Raw genomic sequence first — 13,345 nt, forward strand, 5'->3', positions numbered from 1 at the left:
TATTAAATACTTATATTTTTAAGCATATATAAAGTCGCTGTCAAGTATAAAGTCGTTATTGCACCCACTATCTATATTCTTTAGTTACAACTACTGTCTCTGTAGAATCCAACACGATCTTTGTTGCCAACTACTATTACAGTTTTCGACTATGATCTCTATAACTAATTGTTGTTATTACAACAATCGACTACAACCTTTATGGTCAACTATTATTTTTATAGCAACCAACTATGATCTTTGTGATCCACTACTGTTATTACAGTTATCAGTTACGGTTCCTGTGGTCAACTGCCGCTATTGTAGCCACCAACATCCTTTAATATCAACTAATTACGGTCTTTGCGACAAACTACTACTGTTATAGTTTTCAACTGCGATTTCGGTGACCAACTGCCACTATTGCAACTACTGATTATAGTCTTTGTTGCCAACTACTGCTTTTATAAAAACAAATTTCTGGCCAATCACTACTATTATAGTTTTCAACCACGGCCTCTTTGGCTAATTGCTGCTAATGCAACCACTGACTACAATATTTATGATCAATTATTGCCTTTGTAGGAACCAACTACAGTCTTTGTGGTCAACTACTGTTGTTATAGTTTCCAACTATGGTTTATGTGACTAATTACAACCATTGCAACTTCCGACTACAATCTATAAGACCAACTATTGTTTTTTTAGCAAAGAACTCCAACATTTGTGGTCAACAATTACCAACTACGATTTTTGTGGCCAACTGCCGCTATGACAACCATCGACTTCAAACTTGACCAACTATTGTCTTTGTAGCAACTAATTATAGTTTTCTAATACAACTTTTGTGGCCAACTGCTCCTATTACAGTCGCTGGCTATGATTTTTTTGGCCAATTAATACTATTACATCTATCACCTAAGTCATTGTGGTCAACTATTGCTATTAGAGAACTGTATTTGTTGTAGCCCAATCATGGTTATTGTTACTAAACTCCTATTATAACATCTGTGATTGTTAGCTTTATAATTTCATCTTCTCTAATTTATAAGAAGAGTGAACTTATGTACTTATAATTACATAGTAGACTACTTTGATTGAGCTAGGTTCTGTGATTTTTTCTTTTCTAAGATTTTTCCATGTAAAAAATTTGTCTCGTACTTTTATTTTATTTGTGTTGTTTCTTTGTGCAATGATAAAATACTAAATTATCACTCTAATGTCACTAATTTTCTAGCACGACACTTTCAATCAACATATTTTAGCAATCTTTCATTTTGAGAAATGTACATAAACAATAAAAGTTGTGAACTTTTTAGATATCTTGGGTATATTATTCAAATTGATTGTGGTATAGATGAGGATGTTATTAATTGAATTCAGGTTGGTTGGTTGAAGTGGAGGAATGTATCCTGCCTATTGTGTGATAGAAAAGTATCACTTAAACTAAAATAAATATTTTATAAAGTTGGTGCTGAGACCTGCAATACTTTATGATGCAGAATGTTGGTCTTTAAAAGAGAAGCATAAAATAAAGTTAAGTGTTGCTGAGATGAGAATGCTTAGGTGGATGAGTGGCTTGACACTTAGAGACAAAATGCAAATGAATTTATCCATGAAAGGGTTGGTGTAGCTCCAGTGCAGACAATATTAGAGAGAGTCATCTTAGATGGCTTGGTCACATTAAACGTCGGTCATCTAATGATCCAGCTAGGATGGCTTGGTCACATTAAACGTCGGTCATCTAATGATAGATGTTTCAGAGTAGATGTTTCAGACTTATGTTAAGAAAAACAGAGGTAGACCTAAAAGGATTTGGGTATGTTGTTACAAAAAATGTTCTCATTCTATTGGAATTAAATGAAAATATGACACTCAATAGGACTCAATGGCGAAAAATGATTCATGTAGCCGACTATAGAATAGAATATTAGAATATCTGAAATAGATCCGATTAATAGATTGTGTGTGTCTCATGTATATATTTGAAATTTCTAATAATTTTTTAGAATCTATAATAATTAAAAAAAAAAGAATTCATTAAAAAATAAAACAAAAAAAAATAAAACAAAAAAATAAAACAAAAAAGAGGCATGTTGACTATATCAAAATTAGGGGGCACCAATAACTATAGTTCATCATGGGTAGGGTCATCATGGGTAGGGACATTATTGCGGATATAATAACTTCTATAAGACTTGTTGGGTTAAAACTTGTTGTTGTTGCCTTTTTGGCTTCATTAACCATGCAATTCAACTTTGCAGCAATCCCTTCGATTTGAAATCTTTTTTTAGCTCTGATGGCTATGTTTTCCAGCTTCAAGACATCCAGTAATATACAAATGCATTGCCCTAGCGATTGATTCAAATGTGTTTTCAGTGGAATAATTGGAGAATTTGGACCAATTTAGTTGGGAATGTTTTAGATCCATAATTTTATCTTCCAAATGGCTTGGGTTAAAGCTTTGAAAGGACAAATCATGTGGAATGTTTACTGTTGCTTGATGCCCATCTTTAAGCTATTTGAAAATTTCTTCGTACTTTTGACGGAATTTGTTGTTATGATCAATAAGGATCTTTGCAGAATAATGAGAACTTTTATTTGTCAATAAAAATTATTGCGATTTTCGGTAGACTAATAATAAAATGAGTTAAAAATAACTTGTTTAATTGACGAAGGTTTGATTGGATTAAGGTAGAGATGGAAGAAGTTATTTTTTTAACCAACATCTTCTATATTGATTGAAGAATCGACTAACTTCTCTCGACTGGTTTATTCTTGACATAAATACCTAATGTCACATCAGGATTGCTCCTTGGAAGGTTTTTTTGTACACCTTTATTATCAATTTTCTGATTTTCTTGTTCCTTATAAGGTTTGTTAGGTAAAAACAACGTTAGGGAGGGACAGGTTGTGTTAGATGGACTTTCAAACAATGTAGTATTGGATTGATGTAGTTCTTTAGCAATAAAATAATGCTTTTGATGCGAGTGTTTCTGATTAAAATCCAAGTCAGACACTTGTCTCATTTTATGGCTGATGTGCAGTGATTGTCATAGTCCTATGTGTTGTTTCTTTGCCGATGTGTTCAACCTTCTCTTCTTAACCCTCTATATACTTATCAATTTATATTCTCTACTCAACAAGGGAAAAACTCCTATAGCTCCTCTTTGAATGAAGCTTCACAATAGTTGTAGTGGCAGTCATAACATGTTTTCTCTTATGTTTTCTTCTTTTTAGTCATTTTCTTCTCGACAACATTGGGGCTTTATTTTCTCACAAAGCAACCATCATTGCCCTCTCAGCTTGAGCGTTCCCAGGCTGTTTTATTTTTCATTTATTTATTTTGATTCTTTGTACCAGGTCGAGAGACTTGTATTTCTTTTCAAAGCCCTCAAACCTCTTCTTTAAGTTCTTCAAATCTTTTAGAGATATAACGTTTTTTACTCGATCAATCCAAGAGGTAAACATATTTACTCTCTGAATGTGCTCATAGGTTTAATGCCTAGGTGGTCGCAATGTTTGTAGTGAGCAATTTCCACCAAAAGATTTTTGTAAATCTTTTTTGGAAGAGGGGAACATTGGTGGGAAGGATGCATATAAAAGAAGCAAATCCATTTATACGTCTAATTTTGAAATATACAAAAATAGTCATTAATACCAAGGAATATTGATCTTTGCAAATAGCCATTTGATAACTTTTTGGATACCTATATAGTCAATTGAGCCTGTACCATTTGAAATGTGTTCCACATATGTGTCGTTAAAGGAAGCTCCTACCCAATCTCGAAGTATTGCTCAAATAAGCCATCTGTCTTGTTTGAACTCTCATCTCTCTTAGGAAATTTTAGAATTAATTTATTTTGTATGGTAAATTTCTTTCTAATTTTTTACGCCCTTGTGGTTGTTTAAGCTCATTAGAAATTGTGGGCATAGTAGTTATTGATGAAGTCAGCAGATGTGTTATGAGCACCTTTTTTGCCATTGTTCCAGACATCTTCGTCATTTGATATCATCTTCTCAATCATTTATTTCAATGAAGAATGGCAGAAACCCTGGAGAAGCTGCATGAAAGTCGAAAACATGAGGGAATAAAGAGTAGAAATTAAACAGTAGGGGGAAAAGCCTTTCTACATTTTACTTTTCAAAACCCTAGAAGAATGGAACACTCTTTTGAAGAAAAAAGACATTAATGATAGACAAATCACAATGATTATGCTAAATGACATATTTTTCAAGGGAAGTGGTTGCTAATGTCGAGTTGTTATTTAAGAAATCAAAAATAAATAATAAAAGGAAGAGTCACTTGAGTATTATGGTTGTTGTTCTGGTCGACAAAGGAGTTAATATAAAAAATTCTCTCGACAATGATTATTTCCGAACAGGAACTTGGAAGTATTTCAGCCAATATTGTTTCTCAGTCATAGCATATACTAACATATTATCATAGAAGAATTCAAGTGCACAGCTAATGCTTATATTATAGAAGCATGATTGTATTCGTAATAGCAAAATTACATCATATTGTTTTCACGATTAGAAGAACAAATGTGAAAAGCTCTATATAAATTAGCCGTGTTCAGAAGGCATATAATTAGAACCTCGATTCTTTGGAAAGATATATCGGTTGATATTTGGATGGTGACTGTTATATTCTATAACTTCTGGAGAAATTTTTGTGGCAGAACCTTTGGTCTCTTCTATTCACATATCTTTGGCCCGAGGAGCTAGATTATGCATTACAAGCATCAGTCTAGTCTCCTCTAGTCTATTGAGACAATGCCTAGAAATGAGTCCAGAAGTGCACCAAGTGAAAGTCATTCAATTCACGGGACAAGAAAACTTCCTGTTTCTAACTTAATTCTTCTCTGGAAATCTGCTTGCGTCGGATTTTAACTCCACAGCTTATTCTTAATATAATCTGCTTGCTCTGGATTTTATTGGATAAAGCTAGGAAATCTAAGATTTCTTTACCATGAGGAACCTTCAAATTACCATTACATGGCGCAATAGTCTCTACAACTATCTTATCATATGTTATCAAAACTCTAGTTCCATCGGCACTAGCATCTATATTATTCGTGATTGCATCAATATTTTTATAAGTGCATTTTGAAGTGCACTTCACGAGCAAAGTGAAGTAAGCTTGTGATGCCTGCTTCGCGTAGTTTAGGTGCTTTGAAGTGCTAAAGTTAATTTGCATATTTTTTTTATAATTTTTAGGTTGTTAGCTATGGAAGCTTGCTATTAGAAATTGTTCAAAATTTTATTTTGTTGATTTACCCTCAATATTTGCTTTCAAGTTCTATATTGTACCAATTTTTTTTTTCTATTTTATATCAACTTTTAAATCAATTTATATTTTATAATTGTTGCTGAATGTATTTATATATTGATAATTTAGTATATTATCTATTAGTGTTTTGGTTTATAAAAGTGCCTGACGCAAGGCTGGGGGGCAGGCTGAACCGATTGGTGTGCCGGCCCAACAGGGAGAGTGGACTGACCAGATTTCTAATGGCGGGAACTACTACTCTTACCCCGTCTTTTATTTCTATTATCAATATATGTTAGGTCTCAGTTTTTGCTCTTTTGATTTCAGATTTCCAGCCGTCAGGCACTTGTCCCCTTGTTAGGGTTGTATCCGAGGATAGGTGGTGCTCCGACTGTATTCTGTTCTGAGATGACGGTTATCTCCATGATTCTTCTTCTTATTCTCCTCTCTAGCTCACTATCCACTCCTTGCGTCTCTGCCCCTCCCAATTTCTTATACCGACACTCATCTAGCTAGTTGCATGGATCCCAAAACTCCCTTTTCCTGTGGCCGCCAACCCTCCAACTCCCACCTGAGTGCCACTGATCCCTCCTAACCCCTTCCTGTCGGTCATCAACCTTCACCCCACCTACACCCACTACTACCAGCTTTCCCGCGCCCAAACCACTGTCGCTCCTATTGCCTACCCCCTCTATGTTGCTACCAACCACACCGGCAATCTCCTACACTATTGCCACCTCTTTTAACACCTGATTGTTGTCATAGCTTCCCTTGACCTTCACCCACCTACTCCTGCAACCTCGCCATCTGCCACCACCCCCTGCTGTCCAGTCGGGGTTCATGATCGTCATCCTCGCCCTAGGGTCTTGTTTGTATTCATAGTATTATTATTTCAGTTTGTGAACCTTTGTTGTGATTTCATTTAAAATTCAACAATAATATCCACACGATTATATTTCAGGGTAACTCTATATCATTAGATATCAGAGCTAGCCTAACCCTTATCTTATTTTTGGGTTTTCTAGCATCTGTCTTACCCTTTTACTAAAAACTTTTTCTTTCCTATCCTCAACACCTCTTTCAAACGTGGGACAAGATACAGAGAGAGATATGTCAGCTTCAACATGTCACACCCCAACCGGCCCCCCTTTTTAGGGGTCGACTGAGGTGCGACAGAGGCTGGCGATTTGGTCGGACCAACTCTCATCAGCACTCATCCTGGCTTTTATAATCGTGACCTATTGGGTGATGAATTAGTCTAACTGTATCACCGCAACATATGTGATACATTTCATTTCATATACATTTTCGGAAGCATGGAAATCATATCATCATAACATAGACATGCTCCCAACTATGGAACAAAAAGTTGTGCAAGTCACACCTTATTACTCTCCCCATTTCTCGTTGCCTCTACCTGGAGACAACAATGTAGAGTGAGCAAAACTAACTCAACAAACTAATCAGGGCTAAAATAAGATTGTAAAAATGGAAAGAAAGTAACTTGCAAGCTCATATGAAACTATGCATGTCTACATACAATTATAAAATATTGGCATAGTAGAGAACATGAAAAAAGAGCAGGATAGGTGGTATAAAAATCAACTGTATTGTAACATACTGGTCGTAAGCATGAAATCATAAGTATAGCATGTTCATTCATTTCATAGAGGTCAATATCATAAGAATGTTAGTTGTTTAGCGTATAAGATTTAATTATTTTTATGTTCTTTCATCATAGGTCGTCACCTTGCCCCAATGATCATATAAACTAGCAATAAAGGTTGGGCTTCCTCCAACATAGTAATCCTTACAAAATTAGGAGGGTAATCGGGTTCTAGAGGGATTACCACTAATGAGGGACCTTCGGCATGCCATAGACCTCATCACAAGATCATTGTTGTCTAAATCAACATGCCTACAGATTGAGACCTGCGGAGTATGAGTTACAACGACAGGTATAGGATCTCGTTGCGAGATGTTGGTTAGAGAGAGTACCAGTTTTTTGTTGTCCCCGCCCCAATGGTACCCGAGAAGGACGATCGTGGTGGATGTGCATTAATAATATGGTCATCAAAAACATTACCATCAAGTATTTTTTTCCCAAAACTTGCCTAGGAAACCTATTGGAGCAGTTGCACGGAGCTACCATCTTTTCCAAGATTGACTCGTGTGGTGGGTATCGCTAGAAACGGATATAGTCATGAGACGAGTGGAAAACCGCTTTCAAGAGACAAACTGATTTTTATATGCGTGGATAGTTTTTCCCTTCGGATTGTCAAACACGCCCAACACTTTCATGAAGTTGATGAACAAGGTATTTTGGGTTCAGGTTGGGAAATTTTTGTTGGTCTATTTTGACGACATTTTAGTATACAGACGATTTGAGAAGGAGCACTCACAATGCTAGAAGGCTGTATTAGAAGTATTCCGAGCAGAGAAGCTATATGACCATTCAAAAAAGTATCACTTTATGAAATACCAGGTATATTTTTGGGTTATAGTATGTCTAGTGCAGACATTTAGCTGGATCTTATAAAGATTGAGGTCATTGTGAGCTGGACCGCACTGCAGTCGTTTACCGAGCTGAGACAGTTTTTGGGAATAACATTGTTTTACAGGTGATTCATCAGGAGCTTCAGTATCATCACTGCCTTTTTGATAGATTTTTGAAGGGTGAGAAGTTCCAGTGGACAAAGGCAGTTTAGAACAATTTCAATTCATTCAAGGAGAAGGTGACCTAGACGCCAGTCTTGGCATTACCAAATTTCAACCAGCTGCTCCATGTAGTGTGATGCATTCGGCATGGGGATAGAAATAGTGCTTAGCCAGGGAGGTCACCCCTTCACCTTTTTCAATGAGAAGCTGAATGATTCCTAGAGGAACTACTCAACTTCCGGCAAGGAGTTTTATGATGTTGTGAGAACTCTTGAGTATTGGAGTCATTAACTGCCGACAAGTGAGTTCACATTCACGGGCCACAAAATCTTGAAATTCTTGAACAACCAGAGTAAATTGTAGGTCCGACACACAACTTGGGTGGAGTTCTTGGCGTCGTTCCAATTCATGCTTAAGCACGATGCGGGGGTTTAGAACTGTGTAGCAGATGCGCAGAGCAGCCGTCACTTGCTAATTACTGCGATGCAGGCGAAAGTCGTGGGCTGAGGTAGTAAAGAAGCTATACCAGGTCGACGAGAATTTTGGGAAAATCTTGGAGAAGTGTTAGGAGAAATCTACCGAGCAGTACCACAGAGCTAATGATTATTTGTTCTACTAAAGTAAATTTTACATTCTTAGATTTTCAATGAGGGGGTCCATCGTTCAATAGAGTCAAAATGGAGGACTCGACGCATTTTGGAAGAGACAATTCTAGCACTCGTGAGAGAGCACTTTTGGTGGCCTCGACTAGCGAGAGATGTGGAGCGGCACGTCATTCGTTGTCAAATTTGTCACATGGTGAAATTCAGGGCTATATACTCTATTACCAGTGCCAGAGGCACCGTAAGTGGATTTTAACATGAATTTTGTTGTGGAACTCCTAAGGGCAGCAAAATAAGGATTCTTTCATGGTTATGGTAGATTGATTCTCGAAGATGGCGAATTTCATACCCTGCCAACAAAGACTGGATACCTCACATGTTGCAGACTTGTATTTAAGGGAGATTGTAAGACTGCATGGGATATATAGGACCATTACTTCAGACTGAGATGTCAAGTTTCTGAGTCACTTCTAGAACACTCTGTTGGGGAAAATTAGACACCAAGCTTCATTTCAATTCCACAACTAATCCATTGACGGATGGTCAAACGGAGGTAGTGAACAGGAAGGAGCATAGAAATCTGCTGAGTTGCTTTGTTTAGAAGTACATTGAGCAGTGGGGTCTGATCCTAACTTAGGTTGAGTTTGCTTATAATAGATTCGTGAGTCACACTATGGGAGACATCCCGCTGAGTTGCTTTGTTTAGAAGTACATTGAGCAGTGAGGTCTGATCCTAACTCAGGTTGAGTTTGCTTGTAATAGATTCGTGAGTCACACTATGGGAGACATCCCATTCGAGATTGTTTGCTCACTTCACTTGAATTGGTACCCCTCCCGTCGGCATGAAAAATTAGCAAGGATGCTAAGGAACAAATGCACGAGATTCTGAAACTCCATGAGGATGTTGGGAAGGAAATCGCTAAACAAAACCTCAAGAACCAAACATAGGCAAACAAGTCCAAAATGAAGGTGATGTTTCAAGAAAGGGACCTAGTATGGATCAAGTTGAAGAAAGAAAGATTCTCAGTGGGAGCATTCTGAAAATTCAAGTCCTACGTTGTGGAAGCTAAATAACAATGCTTACAAGATCAACTTACCAGTGACTATAATGTTTTTGCTACATTCAATGTCGCAGATTTGACACCGTACTACAAGGAATTAGAAGCTTCGCTCCGTGCTTTCGTACTTTGAAGCAATAATAAGGCCTTGCACATAGTATTGCGTTTTGCGCTTAGCGCTTTTATAATACTGGATTGCATTACCTTCTTTGCAATTGCTTCAACAATATGTTCAATTTTTCACCTGTTGATTTAATCTTCATAGATTCCAACGCCTCATCGGAGGGAAATGAGATATTTGGTTCATTAACAACATCCTCTTTCATGCCTTTCACTTCCTTATCATGCTTTACTAGAAGTTTTTAAATCATCATATCCACCTTAGATTAAGTTGGCAAGTCTGAGATTTTCTTAGTATGAGGAACTTTCAAACTTAGATGGAGCAATTGTCTCATCAACAACCCTCTTATCAGATTTTATCAAAACCCAAATTTTTGTTTCATGGGCAATTTCATTCACATTATTCATGATTGCATCACCTTCTTTCATTGTAATAGCCATTTTCTGGCTTGATTTTTTTCTCTGTCATTGGTGATCCACTTATTACAGTACCAATTATTGGAGTTTCAACGCGTAGAAATTTTAGAGAAGCATCATCTTCAACATCACCTTTTGTGGAAGATTTCTTTCGCTAATAACCTGCCTTCGCATACTAGTTGAAGGAATATTTTCATGATCTCTTCATCTTGGAAAAGATTAAATAAGATCACATAAAGTGTAGATGGATGATCGAGGAGTTTCATAGAAGCACGCGGATATATTTTTGAATTGTATCTTAAGGCTTCCTAAATGAAGAGAAAAATATATTCCTTAAAATCTCTGGTGTCAAATGTCTGCTCATTTCTACTTGTAACTCCATCAGAAAGCATTGGAAGAAAATTAGTGGCTGAGATATTGCTCTTTTCTTTTGGGACTATAAAAGTTTATCCAGAATAGTCTCGGAAATATGGAGTCTCTGGAAAATTAGGCGTGCTCCTTGGAAAATTAGACGTCCTCTTAATACAGAGTCTCCAGAAAGCTGGTTTATGATCACTATTCCTTTGAGGAAGATCTCAACTGTAACATCATTAATTAGCAGTAGAGTTTCAGATTCTTTCATTATGAAGGCCACATTAATTCTACATGCGTTGCAATAATAATTGCTAGAATTGATCAACACATTAACAATGATCAAACTCAGCACAATGTTGATATAGTGTTAGGAATCTGCTAATAAATGGTGATCCGTTTCTTCATAAAAAAAAAACTTTAAATAATGTTGCTAAAATCTCTTGAGGACCTAACCATAGAAATGAGCAGTCTATAGCCTACTCTCTAATCTACAAACCATTGATGATCTAGCTACAACCCAGAGATACTTCTCAAGATATTCCCACATCATAGTTATTATTGTACAGTGTTTAAAAGAGATCCGTGATATATTTTTGTAATAATTTTCGTATATATTATTAAAAATTCTCTTTTCTCTCGGCAGTGGCTGCAAATTTATGTGGTCAAACCGTTTAAATGTTTCTCTTTGTGGCGCATTTCCCTTTCTATTTCAATTATTATTTTGTTGTTGTCACCAACTCATAGAATGAATAGGATAACTGTTTTTTCTCTTCCTCTCATTTTCTATTATTGATTTATCCCATGTGAGAGAGGTGAATTTCTATGGTGATTCTGAACAAAAGTCCTCACTCCGTTGTCATAAATTCAACTCGACATCCTCCTCACTCCGTTGTCATGATTGCCATAAAAAAGCGTTTGTATGGCCTAAAGTGCATTTAAATTGATGTTAGCTATGAACTACCTGCATTCAACAAATTCCCTTATAACTTTAACTGAATGGTTTATATGGATTGTAGCCTTGATAAACGCCAGTTTACTTGTATCTTATGTTTTTTATTTTCATTTCCAGATAAAACAAGTTGAGCTTCAGGCAGTCTTGTCTCAAGGTGCATATATGCTTCTGTATGCCCGGTAAACTACAAAATCCCCAAACCCTACCCACTATTATCTGCATCTGTACATGTTTGTATGGCTGACTACTTTTCAATTAGATGCTCTCCGCGTGCCCCGAGTCTGCTTAAGAAAAAAATAGCAAATGTGAACAGAGTAAAGCAGAATGGTGATTCTCGTTACTCCAAGGCAAGATCCTTCTCCAAGTCTTCACACCCAGGCAGAAATCAGGCTTTCCGTTCTTATGATCCAAAGCTTGCTCTGCATGATCTGTTTGATGAAAGGCTCCATCGGTCCAAGCTTGATATGTCAAGTGCAAGCTCTTCACTTTTTAGCTGCTCTGATGAGGGATCTTCCTGGAGCGCTGAGAGCATCAAAGACTCTGCTACCACCGAGGATTTCACCGAATCAATAAATGGTGAACCAGGTCTTATAAACTGTAATAGCCCTGATCTGAGATTCTCAGAAGATTTGGACGGATTCCTTTTCCCACCAAACTCAAACGGGACAATATCAGAGTCACCTGATCTCAGTCCCATGGATTCAAGAATGGTGAAGGGGATTGGAAGCAATGGAGAAGTTGATCTCCAGGGAATTGAAAATCCATCATTTTTGTACTCTACTAAACAATTTAGGCATTTAACAGAACAATGCAGCAGTAGTCATACTAACTGGGTTAGCTCCAGTGAGGTCAGGCCTAGTGTATTATTGAAAAGGTCGAGTAGGGATACAACTGTCCGAACATTTTATTATTAGTCAGGTTTGGGCTTGAAAATAAGATTTATTTAATTAATGTTTGATAAGCTAAGTCAATATACACGTGCGTTTGGGAGCGCGTTAATTTTGATTGCTAATGTAACCGTGCCTCAATTTTCTTGAGCCTTTCGTTGGCCATGTTTTCCGTATCTGCTCAATAAAAATATAGCACGGGTCAACATTAGGATAAACTGTTAGGTGCTTTACATGCTCATTGAGGAAGTTGTAAATGTGTATTTCTTATGTGGTATTGTGTATAAAGTCAGTCTCATCATACTAAGTTACTATTTAACGTAATAATCATTCCAATAATTCGAGTACCACCTCCTTAAGACCAACTGTGTTAAAGGGGATTCAAACCCTCAACCTGAGAGGTCTTATACCGTGGATGCGAACCAATAGATCGAAACGCACCTACACACACATATATACCGTGGATGCAAACTAATAGACTGGGGTTTACAGTTATTGGCGATTCAAACCCTCAACCTGAGAGGTCTTATACCGTGAATGCGAACCAATAGATCGAAACGAACATACACACACATATACCGTGGATGCAAACCAATAGACTGGGGTACAGGACACTTATAGAAGAAATTTACAGTTATTGGGCAATCAAGGCATCCGTAGTTAAAGCATTTGCAAGGGGTTGGCGGGACGCATCAGCTTGCTCAACCAGTTAGCTGAAGGATTTTAAGGGTTATGCATTAAAAAAAAATCCCTATAATAAGTGCAACCTTACGTATGTTGCGGACATCAGAAGTTTTTCATTCCTTCATTCAGAAAGTGCCATAAAATCCACCTTGTGCGTTTACGGGAGGCTTGCTTGCAGCTTCTGCAAGCATCGATACTTTGAAAAGATTCTCAAGAAGTCGTCTATTTTAGGTATTATTAGAAAATTGCTCTCAATTAACTATCTTTTATGATGTTCACCCGAAACATTGGTTTTACAAAGTAAAAATTAGAGCTATAAAAAAAGCTCGTTGATCGCAAACAGCTCGTGTTCGGCTCGT

At 37.0% G+C, this 13,345-nt stretch overlaps 1 protein-coding gene across 1 annotated transcript in view; it reads left to right on the plus strand.

Annotated features, from left to right (window-relative positions):
• Positions 1–12,348, plus strand: part of LOC110027847 — an 18,943-nt gene extending 6,595 nt beyond the window's left edge. Inside the window, exons 2-3 of the mRNA XM_020729457.1 lie at positions 11,533–11,594; positions 11,675–12,348. Of these exons, the coding sequence (XP_020585116.1) occupies positions 11,533–11,594; positions 11,675–12,329 (717 nt within the window). The 3' untranslated portion in view covers positions 12,330–12,348. The remainder of the gene's footprint in view (positions 1–11,532; positions 11,595–11,674) is intronic.
• Positions 12,349–13,345: the final 997 nt, after the last annotated feature.

This window comes from Phalaenopsis equestris, unplaced genomic scaffold (genome assembly GCF_001263595.1).
Source record: "Phalaenopsis equestris unplaced genomic scaffold, ASM126359v1 Scaffold000455, whole genome shotgun sequence".
In the NCBI taxonomy this organism is placed as follows: Eukaryota; Viridiplantae; Streptophyta; class Magnoliopsida; order Asparagales; family Orchidaceae; genus Phalaenopsis; species Phalaenopsis equestris.